Source organism: Barbus barbus (assembly GCF_936440315.1).
Source record: "Barbus barbus genome assembly, chromosome: 47".
Taxonomy (NCBI): Eukaryota; Metazoa; Chordata; class Actinopteri; order Cypriniformes; family Cyprinidae; genus Barbus; species Barbus barbus.
In genome coordinates this window covers 15,458,142-15,484,042 of record NC_136725.1, presented here as the reverse complement: position 1 = coordinate 15,484,042, position 25,901 = coordinate 15,458,142, and the positions used below count along the sequence as shown (strand labels likewise).

Genomic DNA, 25,901 nt, shown 5'->3' with positions numbered 1-25,901 from the left:
CACACATTTGATTTGGGAAAAAAAATCTCTCGTAAACTCACAAACATTTATCCATAACATCTAGCCAGCTGCCAGATTGCAAGAGGCTGCAATTTTCACTGAGGCTCGCGTGCGCACTCATATTCCTACAGAGAGAGGCCCTCCAATGGCCTTAAATTGGGCTTTTTGAAATCAGGTCACACCATTAGCCAAACGTCCCTCCAGATCTTAAGGTGTCCATTAACCAATCGTGCAGCCCAGGGGACAGGGTGGAAGTGTTTTGTTGAAGCTCAGGGTGTTTCCAAATACAGCCTCCTCCAGAGCTAAGTGTGGAAGAGATAGAAGGAGACGAGAGAGAGAGAGAAAAAGAAAGAGAAAAGGAGGCAGGAAGCCAGTGGGAGGGGGTGCCACGCTGAGACACACCGCACAGCGTGACGTCCGGCCTCTCCCTGCGCACTTCAGACACAAGCCTTCATTAGGCTTAAATATTAATAACAGTTCAACAGTGTATTAATGCTTTGTTTCCTGTAAATAAGAACTGTTGGACTGAGACGTCTCGCTCTAGAAAATCCATTTCATTGAAGTTGAGTGAAAATAACTCTTGTCTAGTCTTCTAATAGCCCCAGCAGCAATAAGAGGTACATTTACACCATACCTGCTAATAATTGCCATGCTTTGCGTCTCAAAATTGTCTCTCATTCTCTTTATTTCGCCCTGCTTACATTTTCTTTTTTGAAGATAAGAACATTATACAAAAATTATCTGTATTTGAACTCAGAAATGCTTCTTACTGCTTCTTTTCATTAAATTACTATAGGAACTGCAACCCAGGCTCATTATAAAAATGTGGTTGGCATAACATTTCTGCAAAATGATATTACATTGCTTGTTGTACGCTTTGCAACTATGTCGAAAATGTTCAGCGAAATATCCAGTGAGCGGAGCTAAACACCCATTCAGTTTTATCCAAAACAGATGAACGAGAATCTATCAATGTTTTATTACTTTGGTTGTTGTATGCATCACAGCAGTCTGGAAATTACATTTTGGTGAGTGTCACAAAGTTAATTCTCTAACACATTTGAAAATAATGTACCACCTACAGTAAACCTAACCATAGTGTTAACAAATTAAACATAAGCTAAAACCCCATTTGCAGAAGCAACTGTGCCATTTTAGCTTAAGTCTTGAAATCTTTTATTATGATTCGTCTCATGAGACTTGAGTGCTTCGCTTTGCAAATGCAATGCTGTACCAGGTGAGCTGATGAGACAATTTACTATATCAGAAAAGCCATATATTTGGAGCTGGTTAGGCAATGCAAATGTAAAAATTTATTAGTTTACAAATTGTGCACTAAGGAAAAGTGTATGGTAAATGAGTTTTGCAAATCTGTAGGTAGAAACATGTTTTTAGAACCATGTTAACGTCAGGGTCTACTTCTAAACAGCTGCCATGGGTTAATTTTTTTTTTTTTATGTTTATGATTTTTTATGTTTATGACTGTTTATGATTACTACAATATAGCAAATTTTATAATGATCAAAATTAAACTCTTTATAACACATAACAGTGATTGTAAAATGTGTATTTTAGGTATACTTAGAGATTTTGGGATATTTTTGATTGGCTATTGAGCTAGTTTTGTAACACAGGCCTGGCAATCCTTGTTAGAATTTTCATAACATATGGATGAAAGTCGCAGGAAGCATAGAGCTGACTCTCAAGCTATTGTTTGTCTCAATACTCTTACAATCTGGTTGACAAATTTAAATGTTCATAATTGCTTTGATATGAGTCAATTCAGCTAATGTAGGTAATATGGTTAGCTTCAAAGCTTCACTGAATGCAGGGAGGCTAAGCTGCCCGAGTTGCTATAGATTTTTTTTCATTGACATCCATGTTTATCAGTAATTGAAACATATGAGTCAGTGTCTGTCTAGCTCCCTTGGCATCCCTCAATATTACTGGCAAAGGCTGCAGTATAATGCATTATAATGTATCAAAATACACATTTACATGATTTTTTTTTTAATTTTCAGAAGAAAATGTGAGAGGTGCTTGTTTGTCCTGCCATGATGCTACTGTATCATGTATTGAGGATGCCTGGATGTTGCTAATGTGATCTGAGCGTTTGTTAGGATGTTGCAGTATCTTTGCTAGGGTGTGGCTGCTATGTGGTTGCTAGTGTCAGGTATCTTTTAAAAAACAATCTTCATTCACAGTCATATTTTCAAAATTTAATTGTGCTTCATATCTGTAGCACAATTAAAGGAACACTACACTATTTTTGAAAATAGGCTCATTTTCCAACTCCCCAAGAGTTAAACAGTCGAGTTTTACCATTTACGAATCCATTCAGCTGATCTCCGGGTCTGGCGGTAGCACTTTTAGCATATCTTAGCATAGATAATTAAATCTGATTAGACCGTTAGCATTGCACTCAAAAATGACCAAAGAGTTTCGATATTTTTCCTATTTAAAACTTGACTCTTCTGTAGTTACTGTATATTGTGTACTAAGACTGACGGAAAATGAAAAGTTGTGATTTTCTGATATTGCTAGGAACTATACTCTCATTCCGGCGTAATCATCAAGGAACTTTGCTGCCGTACCATGGGCGCAGCAGGCGCAATGATATTACGCAGCGCCTGAAAATAGTCCCCAGCTGGGATTCAATTAATCAGATTCAATGATCTATGCGAAGCTACACTAAAAGTGCTACCGCCAGACCCAGAGATCGACTGAATGGATTCGAAAACAGTAAAACTCAACTGTTTAACTCTTGGGGAGTTGAAAAATTATCCTATTTTCAAAAATAGAGGAGTGTTGCTTTAATGCAGGACAAGTTACAAGTTAAAGTCATCTGTAGTGACTGTTCTACACACCCGTGAGTGTCTACACTATGAAATCAATCCAGTCGAATGCATTTTCGGTAGTGCTGTGTAGATTACTTATATAACTGTCTGTTACTAATTCCAAATTACATGACAAAAATTGCAGTTAGTAAATTAATTTGTTTACATAACTCATTTTAGGTAGTGTGACCGACTACTTTTTGATCGCTTTTAGATTACTTTTGACTTAAGCATTGATATAAATGTAACATATTGACAAAAATATTGCAGGGGGTATATTTTAGCCTTTAGAGTAGCTGCACTTTTTTGTGTGGTGCACGAGAGCATGTCAGGTGAGGCATGCGGAGTAGTAGAATAATAATTAATTATTTATTACTAATTTGAATCAATACTTTATAACGAAAATCATATCTTAAAATGAAAAGAAGCAGGGTTTTACAATCACATCATTTTAAACCGTAAACTTCTGGAAAGTCCGAGGATCCAGTGAACGAATTCAAACAGTAAGCTCAAAACAGCGCTAATGCAGAGAAAACACGGCCGATTTCATCAGCGATTACGGAGAGAATAGAGACTTACGTCCAGATGTCAGTAAAATTATTCTTTTCAGCATGCATTTGGCTTAAAAGCAAGAGTGTTTTATAATGAACGCTGATTATGCGGTGGTTAGAGATTTAGTGATTCTGAATGGATCCGTATTTTAAAGGCAGGCGATTTAGTGGTCTTTGGTGTCTCCCTGTGGTCCTGTTTGGTATTGCAGCTTGACTTGTGCTAATTTGTATTGAAAACTTTTATTTAATTATTGATTGATTGTGGCACTATACATACATTGTGAATTATTAAAAAGTACTTATTTATTTTAAATAAATAAATAAATAGGGTGGGGGTGGGGGGGGGTCAGGTGAGTACCGGCACTTCTTTATTTCCACTTCAAGCACTGGTTTGATCGGATCAACAAAAATGCATCTTAACACAAGATGTAAGCAGGGCCTTACTTTTTTCTAAGGAATTTAGAAGATATTTTGAAGAATGTTGGGAACCAAACAACCCTTTGTTTTTCATTCTATGGACAAAAAAACACAGAGACATCAGTAAGAATATATTATTTTGTGTACAATAGAAGAAAGCAAGTAATACAGATTTGGAACGACATGAGTATGAATAAATTATTACATAATTTAACATTTTCAGTCTAGTCAAAAATCAGACCAAAAAAGAAAAGAAAAAGATAAATTAATGGGCTTCAATGGCTCATGTCAGTCATATAGTGGGAGACGGCAGAAGTCCTCCATCAGTTAACTTCCTCAAAGCCAAATATATCCTTCCATGTTGCCCAAGCATCCCTCCCATAATGACCCAGTTCTTGAGTGTCTCTCCAACTCCTCCCAGCCAACTGGCACCAGAGCTGCATTGCTTCAACCAACTATTGCGCAATGCAGTTCCTTGCGCTATCCTTCTCTGCACAAGCATACATTCTTCACACGAGCGCACTTGTATCCTCTCTCCAGTTGCCAAGCACTACATAACCCCCCCCCCCCCCCCCCCAACCCCCTCCTCCCGGTCACAGCTCATTGTCAACAGCCCAGGATTAGGAGCGTTTGACTGCTCTGTTGCTTGGCAACAGTTGCCATGGAAACCTTTTTTAAGGGAGGGTTGGGTCAAAAAAAGGAACCTGGAAAGGGATGTTGAAGGGGGAAAAGAAGATAAAATGCATTGCGCCACAAAATTGGCAACTGTTGCTTGAAGTTCCCAGCAGAATTAGATGATTGCGGATCGCAGCTGAAAAGTTACATTTGTGGCAGTGAACTACTGGAAACCTTTTGTACCAGATATGCGGGAATCAGCTTTCCCTTAATGAGGGACTGTGGGACTACAGAAGAGAGGACGTTTCTAATTCAAATCTGTTGAATTTTAGCTAATTCATTTGTTAAATTGATTTCATTAGGTAAAACAATTACTAAAAATAAGGTTTAAGCATGGTGAAAATCATAATAGGTGGGATTGGTAACACTTTAGTTTAGGGACCAATTATCACTATTAATTAGTTGCTTATTAACATGAATGTTACTAATATTCATGTTACATTCTTAGTTTGAAAGACTTAAGAGACAGTTGTCCATGCATTTATTACCTCGAGATTGGATTATTGCAATTCTCTTTATGTTGGGATCTGTCAGTGACAACTATCTCGTCTAGGCTTCTGACAGGCACGAAAAAAGGGATCATATTACTCCAGTATTATCCTCTCTCCATTGGCTACCAGTTCAGTACAGGGTCGATTTTAAGATTTTATTGATGGACAACTATCTTACTAACTATTAATAAGCAGCAAATTAGTAGTTTACTGAGGCAAAAGTCAAGGTTAATAGTTAGAAATGGGACCCAAACTACAGTGTGACCATGGGATTTTAATGCTGTAACTGAAATGTTTCCTAGATGTCTGGAGAACCACCGTCTATGAAATATTGCTCCACTTAGGCCTGAGTGAAACTGCTTTTTGCAAAGCTCATGACAGATGGAAATACATAGATACACACAGGAGACAATTCATTATCTGGGGGAGGTATTGAGTGTTTGCTGTGCTCTGGAAAAACTTCCCTTGAAACATCAAACATGTTTGACATGTTTTTGTGTTTGTTGTTTTTAATTATATAGAGGTTTTAGTGAGCAATGAGACCTGGGTTCAAATTATTATATGACTTTAATATATTTGTTTTTGAAAGAAGTCTTAATGTTGAAAACAGTTGTGTGGCTGATTATGTTTGAGGAAACTGTGATCAAAAACAAAAATTCTGGATTTTTTAAAAGTTTTTTGTAATCTTTTGTAATGTTATGTCTTTACTGTCACTTCAAATCAAATCTTACTGACCCCAATGCAATGGGATACTCAAAAACTTGGGATGCAGACAAAAGCCAAAGACACCCTTCTGTGAACAACGTGTATTGCTGTAGGGGAGGTGCTTTAAAGGAGATGAATTTAAAAAACACAACATTAAAAACCAAGAGGGTTTTGCCATGCAAATTCTCTAACAGCTATGAAACCGAACACTGATAGCATGCTAATTAAAGCCTAAAATTACAATTATTCTCTTAAAAAAATATATAGATGAACCAGTTGACCTTACTTCATGACTATTCAGCAATTGTGACTCATTTATTTGTTCCCTTCAAAATCCACTTGGCTCAAAAATCTGTTTGAGTGAGTATGACGCTTCTGCCTGTAGCTGTGTACTGGCTTAGTATGCTGCGAAAACCGCTGTTCATTTAACCAAACATTTTAATAGAGTCCTGTTTTCCTATATAATGTTCACAAGTCCTATACAGTAGTGGTTGTCTAGACACTTTACTGCAGCACAAAAGCTTTCAGTGTCACTTGCCCGACCCTGTCATTTTAGTCAACATTGTCTATTTAACACACAAGTCACAAAGATTTCCACCTATTAACTACATTCTACATTCATCATCATTCAATTTCTCTTCTAATGCTCGTGTCTCTCCCCATGGCAGACAGACTTTCTCAAGACTACGAAGCATTGCTTTAAACCCTTCTCTGCCACTCTGACTCAATCATTCGGTAACCACACTGATCCCTGATGCGTGCGAGTAAGTGAATGTGCAATGTGTCATTTCACAAATTCTGCTCCATACTGGCAGAACCAGAGCAGATTGGCAGCACGCAAGCGGCAACACATGTGGGCCAGTTCAGAGATGAGTGCTTATTGAGTAATCTAATTCAGAGGCTCACCCCAGACCCTGGAGCTCAAACACACACTCATTTAGTTGTTAGCGTATGTTTACGAAACTCGTGAGGCACTGTGTAGCCCAGATTTTCCATGAGCCTTTCATGGATGGTCAAGGAGAACAAAAAAAATAGCACAGCAACAACATCTTTCTTATGAACATGGAAAAAAAACGCTTGATGTATCACATTTATCCACTGTATCTATTAAAATCAACAATACATGACGTTAGCAAGCTATTTTACTTTACGTAATATAACACATTTCTGAACTAGGATATTCAAGATATTCTAACTGATGCACTACTATGCAATACTGTATAACCAGGAACTTGTGTGAAGAAAATACAATACAAAATACAATAAAAAACAGAAATTCACTCACTGCTCTGGACTGAATAATGTCTATAGCTGTAATAAGAAGACATTTCTTACTTGAACGCTGCTTTTAAATGCTCTAGCATGAAGATAAACATGGTGGATTGTGTGTTGCTCACTCAGGGCGGTGTCTCTGCTAATACGGCAGTGTCCGTCAACAGTCGTGGGTGGGGCTTGTAAAATGTGATGTCACATTTGACATATTCTGCGAACAGCTTGTTCTGAGACACTGCTTATGATTAATGGGGATTTTTTTTTTAAAGAAGTGGTAGATTTGTATCATTATAGGGTGGTTGTGTACACACAGTGCCAACACACATATGTTCAAACAACATGTAAAAGTGATTTTTGTATAATAGGTGCCCTTTAAAAACATTAAGTGAATTTGAATCTACCATGACAATCATCAACGCACCTTGTAAACGTGCTAATAAATCATATTCGAAGATGACCTCAAGCTATCTCTGACTGCTGCAATGGTTCTCAACCAGATAAGACGGAAAACCACTGGAGGAGGACCACCCTTCCCCCTTCAATATATTCCCTTTTTCACTATTTCCCTAGTGAGATGGTAACTCCTTCCTTCAGTTTCCTTACTTCCCTTTCAACTTGTTACTTCCTTTTTCTTTCAAACCTTCTAGCAGAAGACACACAAAACTTTTTCTGACCCCCATCACATCAGTGATTTTCCCCAGTGCTAAATCTGATCATTCTCGCGGGTACACCCTGACACATTGCACTGTGAACTCAATTATCACTCTTGTACACCCCCCTCTCTCCCCCAAGACTCGCAGAACACTTTTATTTTTAACTCCCCAACTCTAATTGATATTCCAGGCTAATGCACTACTTGGAAGTTCTTGTTGTGAGTCGAGGGAAAATGTTTAGCATAGCGCACACAGGTCGTATGCAGTCTTTGAACTCACTGATAAACAATTAGCTTTACCACATGGAGAGAGAACGTATGTGGTTAGATGGTCGTTTAGAAAAGTTAATTCCGAGTCTCAACGCAAACACACCTTTAATTAACATTGGAGGGAAATATAATCAGGTTTACTCTGTAAATATAATTTGCTATTAATTGATGGGAAGCCCGCTGTAAAGACTAGCTTATGCTAGCATGAATTTCAAGGGATGGATACTCAGCCTTAGCTAATTTACTGGTCTTAGCTAGTTTACTGTGGTCTCCCGGTCTGGGGTGCATTTCCCAAATGTAACAATTGTCAAATGTTCTGTTATTACAAAATAGTTAAAAGATTAAAGGTTTTTCCCAAAACCATAGTTCCAATGACCATTCGCAAACAGCACAGCAAAATTATATTTTTATCCTTTTTATGCCTTTATTAAACATTGCAGGAGAGATTAGACAGGAAAGTATAGGGTAGAGAAAAGGCAATTGGATCGGCAAAGGACCTTGAGCCGGGAATCAAACTACATATCGACATGCTGCCCAAGAGGCTATCGCGCTGTCAGAACTGCAAATTTGTGTGGTTGGAACAACAGTACAGCTCTCAACCTGTGGTTTCTAGTTAATATGTTTGAAATTATGGATCTGCAACAAAGTCATTACAGTTTTGGGAAACAGTCATGACTTGTTTGTTAGTTTCACCCAAAAATTAAAATTCTGTAATACCTTATTATATTTTGATTTCCTTGTTGATTTTGATATTTTCGATGAAATCCAAGAGCTTTCTGACCCAGCACAGGCAGCAACGCAACTACCACATTCAAGGCCCAAATGAACAACTTTATTCAACAATCTGTTCTCTTATGTGTCAGTCTTCGACACGCATTCAATAGAGTACCACAACATAAGAATGCCAGCTCCTGCATCAACAGCATCACACATATGCGTCGTGATACTCTTGTGAATGCACGGCGGAGACTGACACGAAAGAGAAAAAAATGTTGAATAAAGTTGTTATTTTAGTTTTTTGTACACAACAAATGTTCTTGTAGCTTCAAAACATTACGGCTGAACCACGGATGTCACATGGACTATTTTAACGATGTCCTTACTAACTTTCTGGGCCTTGAACATGGTAGATGCATTGCTGTCTATGCAGGGTCAGAAAGCTTTCATCAAAAATAACTTAATTTGTGTTCCAAAGGTCTGACAGATTTGGAACGACATGAGGGTAATTAAAAACAGATTTTTCATTTTTGGGTGAGCTAACCCTTTAATTTCTTCAACGACGCATCATTCTATCGTAGATCGCCAGCGCAATGTCATTCTAAGGGAATGCACCACTGGTTAAGGTGATGTTTAGTTGGGAGGCCAGGTGATCTCACAGTCTAAACTGCTGAAAAGGCCCAAAACCAATCTAAGATCCAAGAGTCAAAACATCAGCTTCAAAAGGCTGGGAGACATGCTAAGACCAGCTTTGGCTGGTTAAGCTGTAAACCACCTACCCAACATTATCTTTCTGATGAAGTTAGATGACCAATGTAGTCTTGATGGATAATTCAGTGCAAATCAAGCAGGAACTTCAGTTCTTAAAACACAACACGCTATGCAGGTCTTTTAGCAGGGTACTGTTAGGTCTCAAAATAGCTTAAACATAACTGAAACTTGTGTGCTACAGGAAATGTGTAAGCAAGATGATAAAAGCAGTTTGTTTGTCAGTGCCACGGACAAGATGAATTTACTGTAGAGATGTACGTGGCCTAGTGTAGATAACATGGAATTCATGTGTCTCTCCTTGCATTATCTGTTTGCACCAATGGCCTGAATTCAAAATTGGCTCTCCTTACCGTCTGGTTGTCTTCATAAAGCTTGAGGTCATAGCCACTGAGTTCCACGCAGAATATAATGGCAGTCACACCCTCAAAACAGTGGATCCACTTCTTCCTTTCTGAACGCTGGCCGCCCACGTCCACCATTTTGAAGGTGAGCTCCTTGAAGGTGAATTTGTTCTCAACAATGCCAGTGGTCATGTCACGTGAGCGCAGAATGTCCTCAACGGTTGGGATGTACTCGGGCGCTGAAATGCGATCCAGGTCGTTTAGATAATAGGCTGTATTGTCCTCTAGGTGGTACTCGTTGGAGCGGCAAAAGCACTCCTGCACACCTGGATCAGCCCACAAGCGCTTCATCACCCCCAGGAGCTCTGGCGTGATCTCGCCCTTGCTCTCTGCGGGCCCAGTGAGGGCGAAGAGTTGCACTGCGTCGTAAGCCCGATCGGGGTTGTGGAAGTCGATCTTCAAGGTGGCGAGGGCGCGGATTATGCGGGTGAGCGAGTCAATGGCATTGTAGAGGATGAGGGGCTTGTATTCCTTGCAGGCCTCTAGGTTGAAGCCCCCACTATGGATGATCTTCATTTGCTTCACAATGGTGCTCTTGCCGGAGTTGCTGGTGCCGAGCAGCAGGAGTTTGATCTCACGCCGCTGCCGCTGGCTTTCTGAGCGGAGGTGTCTATCAATGCGCCGTGAGCGCCGGGCGGCCTCCTTCTCCTCCGAACTCTGCCGGCACCCCATGGTTGACTGCACCTGGACTTGAGCTGGTAATCCCAGGAAGTGGGAGAGTGAACGGTAAATGTATGCAATGTAAAAAGATATGGTGATACAGTAGAGCTGATACTAGAGGAAGCTTTTGCTTGAAACCAATTTCAGATTGGTGTTACACAACATGCATTGTCCAAGTCAATTTTTTTTAAGGGTTGATGTTTTGGCGTACAGTGCTACCATAACATGGTGGAAGACCCACTCAGGCCCTGGCATAAGGGTGTGCTTGCATTCTAAATCCCAAAGACTTGGGGTTCATATCAGGGGACTCTCTCCCCTGAGCACGGCAGGCTTTAGGTGGACTTGTCAGTGTTCATCGAGAGAAAGTCGAAACCGTAAGGTTCCTTCGCTCTCCTCCCTCATGGCGTCTAGTGTGCTTCCCTGTATTTCTGTGACTGATTCATCTGTTGTCAACTCCTCCCTCGTTTAATTTTCTTCAGACACTTCCCGTCCGATGGAATGTCAGACCTTAGATCTCGTAGACTGTTTTGGGTGTCTGTGTACTAGATCGTCCTGCTTACATAAGCCAGTAAGGCAGCTAAAGGTCCATGTACCTGAAGGCAAAAAACAAAAAACAACAAGACATTAGTAATCATCAAACAGAGAGGAGGGAAAGTAAAACTAAGAATTCTAAGAAGAAAGTTTCTGTCTGAGAGATCTTAAACCTTCTGGACTGGACGATGTTCCTACAAAATTAAATATTAATCACTTCACGGTTCTTAACTTCAAATTCAACATAATACATGCATCGATAACCCAGTTTTGCCTCTGTAATATGACTTATTTCTGAAACAGAATATACAATGAGAAAAAATAGGACTTGGACTAGGACTTGATTTTGTCCGTATAGAATTGATTGGATTGTGTGAAGTGAGCGTTTCATATAAGGATGGAGTCAGACCTGAATAAAACACTGCTTGCACCCACTTTTGAGGCATTTTGACCAGGGCATGTAGGCTGAAGGTCAAGTTTGCCATCAAAACCTCCAAGATGCATCCCAATAATCTATCTTTATTTGCTGTTATTACTGCAAATGGAATTGGAATAATATTTAAGAAAAATACTATGTTACCTACAGAAGTGCCCTAAAACAAAGGCTACTGTAAATAGCTATTTGGCTATTGGCTCCTCTGACTTCCTTTGATGTGAGAAAAAAATCAAGACATATCATAGCAATCATTTTATCATAGCATTATGAAAGAAAATAGGTTGATTAAAGGTGCACTAAGCAATTTTTGAAAAACGCTTTTGACTGCAGTGTTGGACCATGTCCCAAAACAAAGCCAATCAGCAGTAAGGGGCATGTCATGTAATGTTGAGTGTACAGGATGGATATTAGCAGATTAACTATAGTCCTATAAAATAAAAAAAGAGTAAAATATCAGAGGAACAAAACATTAAAAAGAATGGTTATGATCAGTCAAGTGGTAGGACCCGCGTGAATATCGGACCAGCTTTCCAGCGGTGGAGAGAACCTAAGGAGTGGGAAGGGCTTGAATTGGATGCTGAGGTTGCGTTGTTTCTTTTTGATAGGTGAGTAACGTTGATTTTGCATTGTTTCACACAACTTATCTGTGTTGGCTTTTGTTTAAAAATGCTTGTTGTGTGTCATCTTTGCTTGTTTCCGCAATTGTGGTTATGCCAGGATTGTGCACGTACATGTGGGGCGGAGATATCAAAATAGGGGTGAGCTCCTACTGGGCTATGGGCATGTTTGTTTTGGTGCTTTCAAACAAGGTTATTATAGTTTTGAATTTTTAAATTAGTTTTATTTTTATATCGTTTTCAAATTTGCTATAAAATTCAGTTTAGTTTTTATTAGTTTCATTCATATTTTTCTTAGTTTTAGTTTTTTTTTTTTTTCTGAACAGATTTTTTATTTTTTATATAGTTTAGTTTTAGTTTCAGCTTCAAGTTGCGCTTAATGCCATATCTAATAGTGTGTTGAAATACTTAATATGAAAATAAATGTAGCCTAATTTGGTTATATTAGATGTCTTTTTTCTTATTTAACCATAATCATGATATTGTGTTGTGTCTTGCGCACACTTTTCCGTGAACAGCCGCGCATAGATCATAACTGGGTCTAATGAAATTCAATAATAACGGCAATCGTATTTAACAGTAAAGGCTCATATTTGAATATGTTATTTTCTTTATTTATGAAGAATTATTAGCGTGTGCATGATGTAATTTAGCCTATGCATATTTGTTCAAAAGCCTGGCAGATCAACTTAGAATGCCTAATGTTGGTTTGATTGCTTGTGTTACATGAGAAAATAATGTTGCCCACCCGATGTTGTAGATTAATGCGGGTGCGGTTCGGCAAACGGTTTTGGGGTGCGTTTCCCAAAATCAACTATGGTCGCAAGTTACATCGCTACCAATAGAGTTCAATGGGACTTACCACCATAGTTAGCAAACAATGCTTTTGGGAAACGCACCCCTGGTCTGGTACAGCATTAAATTAGTGCTGCTGTCGGATAATGGGTCGGGTGTTCTGTTAAGTACTGCTGGTGCACGTTTACCAAACAGGACCCATTCTTTAAACTGCTTTGCGTTTCTCCGTCAGATAACCCCATGTGTGTGATGCTCCATTTACAGGTGTTTCCCTAAACCACCACACAGCTCTGTATATTTTTCCACCAAGGGGAGAGAACGTAATAATTACAAAAAAACGATTATTTATTTTTCTTAATTATTTTATTTCGGTTTACAAAATTGTTTTTTCATCAATCGTTTTCGTCTTAGTTTTCGTTTACGAAAATAACCTTGCTTTCAAATATCAACATCGTTTGGCAAAAATCGCTTAGTGCACCTTTAAGTGGTGGTTTAGATTCAGTCTTCTGTTGCACACAACAGAAATCATTCAACAAAAACACTTCAATTACACATGCAGAATAAACAAATGTACTTGTCACAAACCCAAGAAAAATCACACCAATTGCTTTCATGTGCCCACGAGTAACAAAAGCAGGGTAAACTCTAGCAAAACATGAACAGACATGGTCATTAGTACAGTCAGTCTCTGTTAGCTCTACAATATACTTCTGCTACACACTTCTGCTTTCTCAAACACACACACACACACACGCCTCAGATCATGGTTTGTATCAAAAATCTAACCTTCTCCATAGTAAGTCTGTCCCATCATGCACTTCCTTGTCACCTGCATCTCTCTGTGAACATAGATCCAGGTCTGCCAAGATGGTGATCCAGCACACAAAGCCCCCGCCCCCCACACACATTTGTTCTCAAACAGACAGACACACAAGCAGAGGCAGGCAGGGTGTGAAACGGAAACAGATGTGAGATGAATGTCCTTCCCTGAAGCAAAAGGTACCGCCCATTCTACTCTCCCTTTCCCCAAGCCTCAACCACTGAGCTAACTGATAGCAGGTGGACTGTTTATATACTTTCATGGTGGAAAATAACTGGCTCAGACCAGCAGGTACTTCTATCCAACTCATTTCAATGTAACTTTTTTTTTTTATGGCAGGGCTCAACAATAAGGATGTTTTCTGCTGGCTCAGTCAGGTCAGTGCCTGATTCTTGCCCATTTTTTACTTTCACTTGTCCCACCACAGAAATAAATAAATAAAAATGAATTCTTCAAAAGGTCTGAAATAAACTCTTGCAAAAGTATGTGAATGCAAATGCTTCTAGCCATGCAAACTCAGTTTTGTGTGTCAATGTGTTGTGAAAGGGCCACAATAATGGACAGTAATTCAAACCGTCTTCTGCCACACAAAGCCAACTACTGTCATAATGAAGCAACAATATGAGTAGAATCTTGCTGTTTATATTTGCCTGGATAATAAAACATGCAGTTTAATAGCAAAGGTATTGCAACAACCTGGCAACTGCCCAGAACACCCTAGTAACAGCACAGCAACCACTCAGACCACGTTAGTAACTGTATAGTAACAATCACTCATAAAGAGTCTAACAATTACTCAACACTCAAAGAGACAGAACCTCATAGGACACCTTCACAATTGTAGAGCAACACCTGGAGAACCACTCAACAGCAGAACAATCCCACAGAAACTATCTAAAACACCCTAGCAACTTCATAGCAAGACTGTAAGAACCGCTCAGAACACCAAAGCAACCACTCAGAACAGTTAAATAAAAACTTAAGAACCAATCAGAACACCCCATTTAGCAATTGCATAGCAACACCATAGTATCTACTCAAACACCATAGCAATACCATAGCAACACCGTACCACCAAGTCCTAACTACACGCGATAAAAGGTATGATGCATAGCAACACCAAAGAACTACCCAAACAACCACAAAGCAAACTCCATAGAAACTCCCCAAAAAACACCATAGCAACACCCTGAAACCACACAGAACACCCTAGCAACAGCAACTCACACCAAAAACCCTACCAGTCATTTTTTCCTATCCTTGCATAACACCTTCTTCTTGTTCGTGAATGCATTATACCATTTATTACTGAAAGCATCCCAGACAATATGGATAAACGATCCCTCGATATGATGTGAGCCCTAAAACAATTCATAATGAAATATGTACTTTGAAGGGGAGTAGATGAGCTCTAAAGGTGATCTGTTAGAACACAAGAGCCGGAGGGACAGCATAATAAATGGATGCTCTTTGTGACAGGCCGTGTGCTATTGGCGGTGTAACAAATGTGAAATCACGCCATGGCCTAGTTTCACGGGAGAGATTACATTTCCTAGACCGGTCACACAGAGACAGAATACATCTCCAAGATCTGCACAGACACAGTCCTGCTCTTAGAAAGATTATTACACAAATATGTATGGCAGGATTTTGACGGGGAAAAGCCACAGCAAAGTATGACGCACACAAAGGAAGGTACTGTATATGAAGGGTTTTTTCTCTTGATTCAATAAATGTTTCAGAAATCATGTCTAACTCGTTCAAGTTCAGCTAGTTGCTCCACTAGTGTAGTGGTGCAGTTTCTGAGTGTACACTCCAAATATAATACAATATCTTGTCCCATGGTTTTTTTTTCATGCATTAGAGATATAACTACACTTTTTGTTGTTGTTGTTTTTAAGATAAAGTATTATCTAAGATTAACCTAGCATAAGTAGCTAATTTATAAATCAACAAATACTCCCTTTTAAAGGGGTTTTAAAAAAGGTTTTTTTTAAAAATCGTAAATTTGCATGAAAATCAAATTGTTCAGATCGCCCAAATTTAAAACGGATTTTGTCTTACCATAAACATAATATTTAGCTTTGTACATAACATACCGTGTAGCTCTGTTACCACATGGATTCTGCTATTACAAAAAAAGGTAAGGTCACCTATCATTATGAAAGACAGGATGTGACATCTTTTGGACACTTTCAGCAGCATGATGGGAAGACAAGTGAAAAACCTTAGTTCAGTTTCTCAGTTGACCGCATTAATCAAGTATAACTGTCAACCCTATTACCCAATTTATTGTAAGACTGATTTTTTTTATGGTTTGAGTTTATAAATAAGTGCAAAACAGACAAAAAAAATTGCTACCCGTTTTAAGAAATATAAAATTTTTAAAAATTTGAACCCTTTTACCCATTCCATTATTATTATTATTATTAGTTACTATAATTTTAAACTTTTTTTCTTTTTATAGAAAATCACACAAACCAGGGTTTGAATTTGCATTTACACATCCAACCTTAAAAGGTAAAAAGTTTATAAAAAAGATAAATGATTATAAATATATATAGCCTTAATGCGATGTAAGACACTTTGGATAAAAGCATCAGCCAAATGCATAAGTGTAGATATAAAATAAATAGAAAATAAAACAGCTCATGCAATATTTAGTTATGAAAAATAAAAAAGGGCCCTATTTTGTACCCAGTATGTGTAAGGTGCCATAAATATTCAAAAAGGGCTTGATCGCATTTCTGTATTTCTTCCAGATCAGCATTTCATCAGTCAAGCGGTGATGCTTTTAGAGCTAATACCATTTATATAATTACTTCAGATGAAATCTGGCAGTTGGAGTATATTTATGATAATTGATTATTCTGCAACATTTCACGGCTGTCGGAAACTAGGGATGACAGCTGGAATAGTTGAGAAATACAGAATGTGCCAGAGCAAGTCTCGTTTTACCACTTCCGCTTTAGTAACACGACCCATGCTTGGATCTCTAAACTAACACAGTCGCTTGATATAAGTATCAAACAAAACTGTAACCTAGAAACCAAAACATTATGCTTGCGACACTTTGTTGAGTGTATCAGAAATGCATTGGCAAAGTGTATCAGAAATGTGTCCTGAGGCCATGAACGAATGTGTGAGTGGATGGAGAACGACAGGGGTCTCACGGTTTTCTCATGAGCGCTGAGGTAATCTGACCCCACCATCTCACAAATAACTTTTCCTAGCAATTTTGAGTATATAACTCACAAATCTGACTTTTTTCTTGCAATTCTTAGTTTATTTTAATTTTTTGTATCTCAATCCTGACTTCTCACAAATCTGAGTTTAAATCTTGCAATTTTGACCTTTTTTGTCTCTCAATTCTGAGTTTATGTCTTGTGATTTTGAATTTTATCCCCAAATCAGAACTTGTATCTTGCAATTTTTATCTTTTTTTGTCTCTCAGTTCTAAGTTTACATCTCACAATTCTGCAATTACCATCTATTACCCTCTTACAATATTTAAAAGTAAAAAAAAATTGAATTTGGAAATTTTGATTTCATGCTGACTCAAAATCGGCTATACAGACAAGGCCTTTGGTAATGCAGACCATTCCTCTGGAGACACTGAAAAAGTTTGTAAGTAAAACTGAATATCTGAAACAAATGAAAGTCAGTGTACCTGTCAGATGAACGCATTCTGAGGAACACTGAGGTCGTATTTTTATTGAGTTGGTCACCCATGTGACCCTGGCCACTACAGACTATTCTCTTTCCCCAGAACAAACCCAGCTTTGTGCAATAAATAGATTGTTATATAACACGCAATGGCATCTCTGTCTTATTGATGAATGCTTGTGTTATGTAAGGCTGCCTGCCAGTTGTAACTCTCTGGGATACACTCCTGGCCCAACTCATATATGTCTGACAAATATCACATACATTTCACAGAGCGGGAAACCTGTGTTGAATTACGTGAAAGCATACAATTGTTTTTGTATCATGATGCACAGATTTAAAAGAGCCTCTTGAGATCTTTATGTTCTTGCTCAGTTCAACTTTATGTTTCTGTTGGTAATGTAAACCAACAGTCAAATAGCAATTTATGCATTGTTTTATGCAGAGTAAACTACATTTTTTCTTACTGAATATCCTGTTTTACTGGTGATATACAGTGACTCTACATTGTAACATATATAGAATAAATCATGTTTAATAATCTAATTGCACAGATTTTTAATTGATGCTAATTTGAAAGAAAATTGTCTACACAGGATCATTTTAATTTCTGTATAAATTTTGTAATGTAAAAACAACAAAAAATACACAATAATAATAATAGTAAAATTATTATTAGTAGTAATAAATAATTATACACATATTATACACATACAAAGATGTGTATGCGTGCAAAAAGAAAAACTAATTTGATATATATTTTTATATAATTTTAATCTACACGCTACACAAACATACAAAAATAATAATTAATTCATAATGATTTTTATGATTTTTTTTTTCACATTAAGATCATGAGAATTTTGGGAAGAAATTGCCTAATTTTCATGAAAACAAAAGCCCAAATCTCCAACAAGCCAAATCTTGGAATTAAATTACATTAAATAAAATTTAAAAATCCAGAAAAAACAATCAACTCCCTTGATCAAATATACAATATTTGTGCACACAAAAATCCCAAACCTATAATCTTTTTCTTCCCCTATATAAAGTATATATATGGCCCAGAGAGTTCATTCCTGCTATCTGTGTTGATGATGGCTTGACGTCAGTCCCTGTCTCCCCTCCACCCACTCTCCTCACTCTGTCCCTTCGGTATTCTGGCACACTAGTGAGGGAGGGTTGCTGTCTATATATCACACCGCTGTATTTCCCCCACAATGACTCATGCCCCAGTTACAGACACTAATTGATTACAGTGCAGAACCATTATACAGAAACCATACAGTATCCCAGCTCAATGAAACAGACTCATAAATCTTCATAAATCACATCTCATCTCTCTGTATTATTAATAAGGCATCACTGAAAAGGAAGCCACAGTAATGTAAAGTGAATTCACAAATTGGATAGGCATTCCTGAGGGCAAACTACAGCTGAGATTTGTTGTGTCAAATGTATAAGTACTAAACGCTAAAAAATTTATATGTCTGATATAAACTCTAAAGCTATTAATCCACTAAGCTAGTTCTCAAATCGCGCATCGGGGTGGGTGCATTTTAGTCTATTGAGCAGCGATGGGAAGAGTCCTGGGTTACTGTGTCAGTGGGCAGCTGAGACCACATACCGACCAGAACAGATACAGCTTTGATCACACTGACAATAGTGAACAATCATACAATTCACTGAATCAGATACCATTTCCCTTAATTTGTCTTCTTGGTTTCAACCATCCGTCATAAGAGCAATCATTGTTTCAGGAGATGTGTATCAGAGGGGAATTTTCAACGCCTCAGAACCACTGTTGCAATCGGTTTCAAGTGCCGTTGGGGCGAATTTCCTGTTGTACTATACATTTTTTTTGCTTCTTTTGTTTCTCATCTTTGGATTGAAGACACAGAGTTTAAATTTGGCCAGCAGAGAGCTGCGGTACTCAGAGTTGTGTCGTGTGACGTCAGAGATTTGATGGAACATGCATGACTCAAATCAGCCATTTAATTGTTCTTGTGAATTCCACCGCAGAGCGCCTGGAGTCCACTTGACAGAGAAGAAGAGATGCTTTTATGGAGAAATCACATATACAATCTCCTTCAAATACATTATTTCTCTTATAGACTGATGAGATAAAATAGAGCACAAACTGGCGAAGAAAAATACTCATGTCTAGGGCTGCATGCATGAATTGTCATCATAATTTCAACTTCTTTAGATCAATAAAGCCTATTTTTTTTTAATAATTTGCATAATAATGTATTTTTGAAGGCCAACCTGTAAGTTTGCATCACCCCGTGTTTTATTTTTGTCTTGTTTTGTTTTTTTCCACAAAAAAACATTAGGATATTTGGTGACACTTTAGTATAGGGACCAGTTCTCTCTAGTAAACTAGTTGCTTATTAGCATGACTATTATTAACATATTGGCTGTTTATTAGTACTTAAAAAGCACATATTCTTCGTGACAATATTCTACATCCCTAATCCTACCGAAATGCCTAAACTAAACAACTACCTTACTAACTATTAATAAGCAGCAAATTAGGAGTTTACTGAGGCAAAAATCATACTTAATGGTTTGTTAATAGCAAGAATTGGACCTTAAAATAAAGTGTGACCAGATTTTTTTCTTTGGCATTTTGGATAATTGCAGAAAATAAACTCAGTTTATAATTCTGTCACATTTTGTTCATCATGATAATCTTCACGAATGTTTATGATATTTAAAGCCTATGATTGCCAGAAGTAAAAGACTAAACGACCAGCCCTACAGTCACGACTTCACCATGCCAGTGTTAAGCTCAAGTCAACTTTACAGTCTGTATTTAAAAAATGTTTTCCCTATAAATTTGAGTTAGAATAGTCTGCAAGAGTGCAATTATAAACACAATGAGAGTGTGAAAGCGACTATAGAGTAGATGAGATTCCTGTTTGATTTATGTTCAAAAGATTCATGATGTATTTTATGTTTTAGAAAACAATTTTAAATTGTTTTGTGTGCTTTAGGCATTTACCCAAAAACCCTTTCAACCCCCTGAAAACATTTTATTGTAGGCTATTTCATTTGACACTTCTTTCATGAGCTTTCATGCTTGGGGTTGCCAGATGTCAAGAGTTTAAATACCCAAATCAGAGCTTAAATTTATACATTTTCTGCCAAGTGTTTTACTTAATCTCCCAAACCTGAACACGACACCACATGCTTGCACTCTCTTTACACTGAATGATGATCTGAAAGTACTGATGAACGTGTATGTTGGAGTTTAGCAATCTCCACTGTTCAGCTCAAATTCAAGTAATACAGCCAGTCTGTGTTTCTTCACAAGGCTGTTTGTGCTGTGTGCTGCAGCTAAATCTGCGAGCAAACCTTCTCAGTAACAAACCGTAATAAATCCAAATATAAATCGCGACGGTTTGTGCCTGTAGTAGCTACAAAGCCCTTTTGTTGTTTTAATAGAAAACCATGAACATAATTTGACTTTTTAGAGAAGCTTCTTAAGATTTTAACATAATGTAGAGAACATGAACACATTATGTTTTAACATAATGTGTTCATGTGTATGATAAATATAATAAATTGAGGTAAAAATGACTCATGTTGATGTTCATTCTTGCATAAACAAACCTCCATACCAGGGTTGCTAAGTTTGCGTAACAAAACTAGCCAAATTGGTACTGAAAACTTGCCCAATCACAGGTCAAAACCTCCTTCCAGGGGGTTCTATCTTTGCGTTCTGAGGGGGAGGGGTTTCACTTCAACCCGCAGACTAAAAACTACCCGCGGCAACCATATAAAACTAGCCCAATTCCGTGGGGAAAACGCAGACTTGGAAACACTGCTCCATACTCAAGGAGGCAATAGAGTTACATATTTGTACCATTAAAACATTATTTAAGCTAGCTAATAAAACATTTTGACAGAAAAATGTGTACAATTGTATTTACCAAATGCTATTGTATTCTCTGCCAAGAAAAGAGGAAATTGACCACAGAAGAAAAAGTCGTTTGTGCTACCTCTATAAAGCCCCTAATGGCAAATGCTAAAAAGCTAATAAAGATCAATAAAATAAAACTCTGAGCAATAAAATGTCCCTCCAGGTAATTTAGCCATTTTAGACGGAAGTTAGTTTTATCAGTATACCACATTATGGCCACACTAGCATATCAGTTGTTTTTTGGAACATATTAACACTGTAGCTAATGACTAGCTTGTGCCAGCTAACACAGCTAACATCTTAAATGGGATTTTCCAGCAGGGATATCATAGAATATGGCCAGATTGCAAGCAAGCTGCTATTAATTTGCATACTATCAATTTAGCATACTTCCATCCTACTTGGTTGAAGGTTACTACTATACTGTATAGAAACTACTAAACCACTAACTCAAGCAAGAAACTGACAGAAACTTTTGTATAGTCACAGAACAAACAATAACATCAATGTCAGGGGCGGCTCATTATGAGTAAATGGATGTCACAATATGAACGTTCAGCACAGAGAGTACACTAAACCCCTGAAGAGCGCTAACACCCCAGAAGCAGCACACACACCCAGCATGACTTGTCAGCTTTTAAAGATTGCCACAGTTGTAACAACAATTACAGCTAATGATTCTGATGCAACACATTCAACACTGCACTAGTGCCAGTGCCACGAACCATAAAACAACTGCTTTAAATACACACAAAAAATAAATCAATAAAACAAAGAACACTGCAGATCAAATTGTTTCCAGGACATTAATGCAGCTGTGAAACTCTGTCACTTTAACATGACCGATTCATATCTCTCAGTCTGTGGGCTACGATAAGCTGTCCTACCTGCCTGTCAATGTATGTATTTGCATACCTCCGTGCACCCTGTTGGCACAGACATGACACGTCATCAGAGCGTTCATTACGCTATTGCAGACCGAGTGAGAATGGAAGGCATTATTATTGTAATATTTTAAATGACTTCTCTTATAGACTGATGAGATAAAATAGAGCACAAACTGGCGAAGAAAAATACTCATGTCTAGGGCTGCATGCATGAATTGTCATGATAATTTCGACTTCTTTAGATCAATAAAGCCTAATTTTTTTTTATAATTTGCATAATAATGTATTTTTGAAGGCCAACCTGTAAGTTTGCATCACTTACAAAAATCGTTTTTTATTTTTGACAAAAATAAAAAACGGGGTGATGCAAACTTACAGGTTGGCCTTCAAAAATAGGCCAACCTGAAATAGGCCAAAATTTCATAATTTCATGAAAATGAGTATTTGTACTGTAATGTTTTCTCGCTGGTGAATGAGACATGAGGTAATCTGAAAGCTTCCATCAACGATGTCACTCATCATGTCTCTGTGGCTCAGTGGTAGAGCACTGCGTTAACAGCGCAAAAGGTCATGGGTTCAATTTCCAGGGAACACACATACAGATAAAAAAATGTATAGCCTGAATATACATGTAATATACTGTAAGTCGCTTTGGATAAAAATTTGGTCTGCTAAATGCATAAATGTAAATTTGCACGTTCATGTGTTTTGGAGGAGGCGTGGCTTTGGAGAGTGATTTGCAGGGTGGATGGGATCTTATGCTTTCAAAGCTGGCGTGCTATTGCTAGCCTCTACAAAATAAGCTGCCCTACCTTTAAAGGGTTACTCCACCCCAAAATGAAAATTTTGTCATTAATCACTTACCCACGTCATTCCAAACCCGTAAAAGCTTCGTTCATCTTCAGAACACAATTTAAGATATTTTGGATGAAAACCGGGAGGCTTGTGACTGTCCCATTGACTGCCAAGTAAATAACACTGTCAAGGCCCAAAAAATTATGAAAGTCAAAATAGGCCATCTGCCATCAGTGGTTCAATCTGAATTTAATGAAGCGATGAGAACACTTTTACTGCGCAAAGAAAACAAAAATAACGACTTTATTCAACAATTCGTCTCCACTGCACCATTTTGGAGAGTATCCGCTGGACGCAAATAGCGTATGCTGTTCTGTGTCAGATGCACCACACGGTTATTTTTGTTTTCTTTGTGCAGAAAAAGTGTTCTCGTCGCTTCATTAAATTCAGATTGAACCACTGATGGCAGATGGACTATTTTGACAATGTCTTTCATACTTTTCTGTGCCTTGACAGTGTTATTTACTTGGCAGTCAATGGGACAGTCACAAGCCTCCCAGTTTACATCCAAAATATCTTAAGTTGTGTTCCGAAGATGAACAAAGCTTTTACGGGTTTGGAACGACATGGAGGTAAGTGATTAATGACAAAATTTTCATTTTGGGGTGGAGTAACCCTTTAACACTGCTATTGTTTTTAAATCCTTATGTATTGTTACAACCACTGTGATACAATTGACTTAGGCCTACTTTCTATTACCACTGTCAGATATTTTGACCAAGGGGGCAAGTGAGGCAGTGCCTCCAAAAAAAAGTTGCTGTGATCGGCTAATTAACCCTTATTATGCTTGAAACTGGCCCGCTAATCAGCCTGAATGGGTTGATCTGATGGAAATAGATGGACTAATCACTAAGTACACAACTCACCCACTCAGGAAACACCACTTCGGTCAGTTACTTCATATGATGATCCAAGAGTAAGCTGTTTAAGAACCCAATAGTCTCAGTTAAAAGAAAGCTGCACATTGATACCTCTAACACACCTGATGTTTTTACTGATTTAATTTTTACTACAAAACATAAGAGTGAATATTTTGCATTCTTTGTTGCATCATTTTTGCAATTATTGTTTAGTTTACAAATAAAACTACTCAATTTGTTTAAAAACTTCAAACTATATGGCATTTTGATATTAAAAGTTCAACTTGGATGAGACTTTGATGTAACTTGGTTTAAAAAAACAGTCTAGTCTTGGTTGCAAGTAAACGTTGTTCCCTTAACCCAGAAACTGTAAAAAACATCAAATGATACAGGAATTTATTCTGGACTAAAGAATAACTAAAAGCAGAATTGGAAATTTGTCTGTTCATTTCACCACACTTAACTCTTTAATAAATCTACAAATGATTCAAATACTCACAGTTTTCCTTTAAAGTTATCGTGTCAGTCTTGTTTAATCAGGAAGTTCTTCTGGTGACTTTAACGTCAACTTCTCATATGCTAATAATCACTGGTTTGGAAGACTCTGAAACATGTTAGCCACAGAGCTATCAATGACCGAAAAAGGATAAAGCAAACCGATAGCAAGAGCAAAATCAAAATGACAAAAACTGAAACAACATCAGATGGAAGCGAGATGCAAGTCTTTGGGTTTTTCTGAGAATGTTCTCTGAGATTTGACAGTTAGATTGCGAACAGGGGAAGATTTTTATTTCATCTCAAAACCTCAAACGGCAAACCACACTCATCCACAATGTCAAACGCGGCTCAGAATACCACTGTGACAGGATTGTGCTTCTGGGACTGACAGCTGCCACTAGACGGTAGTATGAGAAAGATTATGGACAGGATGAAACGATGTCTAACGTACAGCGTTCCAGCTCAGACAGGAATCAGCGCCGTCTTTCTGGGGTTCTGACTCATTGGTGGTGTACAGGAACCTGTCTACGTCAGAAACAAGTAAGATGTAGGTCGCAGACTAGATATCCAGCAAGCTGCATTTAAAGCCTTGCATTATGCAAGACATCCAACACGGCCTAAATAGCATCGTTTACATTGTTAACTAACAAAAGGAACAATCTGTCATCATCTACTCACTGTCATGTTGTGCTTCTCTTTGGTAGACCACAAAAGGGGATGTTAGGCTTGGACTTTTTTCCAAGCAGTGAAAGTGAATGGTGACCAGGAACTGGCAAAGTCCAAAAATGACAAAAAGTACCATAAAAGTACCTTAAATGCTGACCATGTGTGAGGAAAAAATAAAAATTCAAGTCAGTAGTCACTCAAAATTATTTTCTTTTACATCCCTGTCAAATCTATGGAGCCTTGCGATATGAAAACAAAATTATATGTATGTGTGTGTGTGTATGTATATATATATATATATATATACACCATAAAAGTACCTTAATTATTAAATTTATATTTCTATTACTTTATTTATAAATTTATTTCAATTTATATATTAATTATATTTATACCATAAAGTACAATATATATATATATATATACACACACACATATATCAGCGTTTCTTAGGACGGCGGCCCGCCTTGAAGGTCAAGTTCATTTTATGTCCTCTATAGCGAAATGTAAAGGTATTTATGGCAACCCGTCAAAATAAAGTTCGGGTTTCAGTTGTAGACATTGCGGCAGAAATATATTTCTATTGTTCAGTAGAATGTAAGTAATAGCCTACTAAAATTATTAAAACCTTATTTTTAAGGAATTATCGTAAAATATGTCTTCAATGTTTTAATTGTAATATTAAATTCCCTTTATCCCCCCCCCCCCAAAAAAAAAATATTTGTTTAATTTTTATTAATTAAAAGATAAATTAAATTAATGTTTTTATGCCTGAAAAAAAACGGAATACACCCCTCCCGCCCCCCCAAAGCCATAAACCTAGGGGAAACACTATATATATATATATATATATATATATATATATATATATATATATATATACATACACACACACATTAATTAATAATTACATCCCACCACAA

At 37.6% G+C, this 25,901-nt stretch overlaps 1 protein-coding gene across 2 annotated transcripts in view; it reads right to left on the bottom strand.

The window, feature by feature from the left end:
• The window catches only part of LOC306865541 (guanine nucleotide-binding protein G(z) subunit alpha), a 43,584-nt gene that overhangs the window by 6,563 nt on the left and 11,120 nt on the right, over window positions 1–25,901 (bottom strand). Inside the window, exons 1-2 of one of the 2 annotated variants that reach the window (XM_079410222.1) lie at window positions 13,585–14,327; window positions 9,709–11,012 (exon numbers count right to left, since the gene is read on the bottom strand). In XM_079410222.1, the coding sequence (XP_079266348.1) occupies window positions 9,709–10,431 (723 nt within the window). In that variant the 5' untranslated portion in view covers window positions 10,432–11,012; window positions 13,585–14,327. Of the gene's footprint in view, window positions 1–9,708; window positions 11,013–13,584; window positions 14,328–25,901 lie in introns of those variants that run through there. The other variant, XM_079410223.1, reaches the window with a different exon arrangement.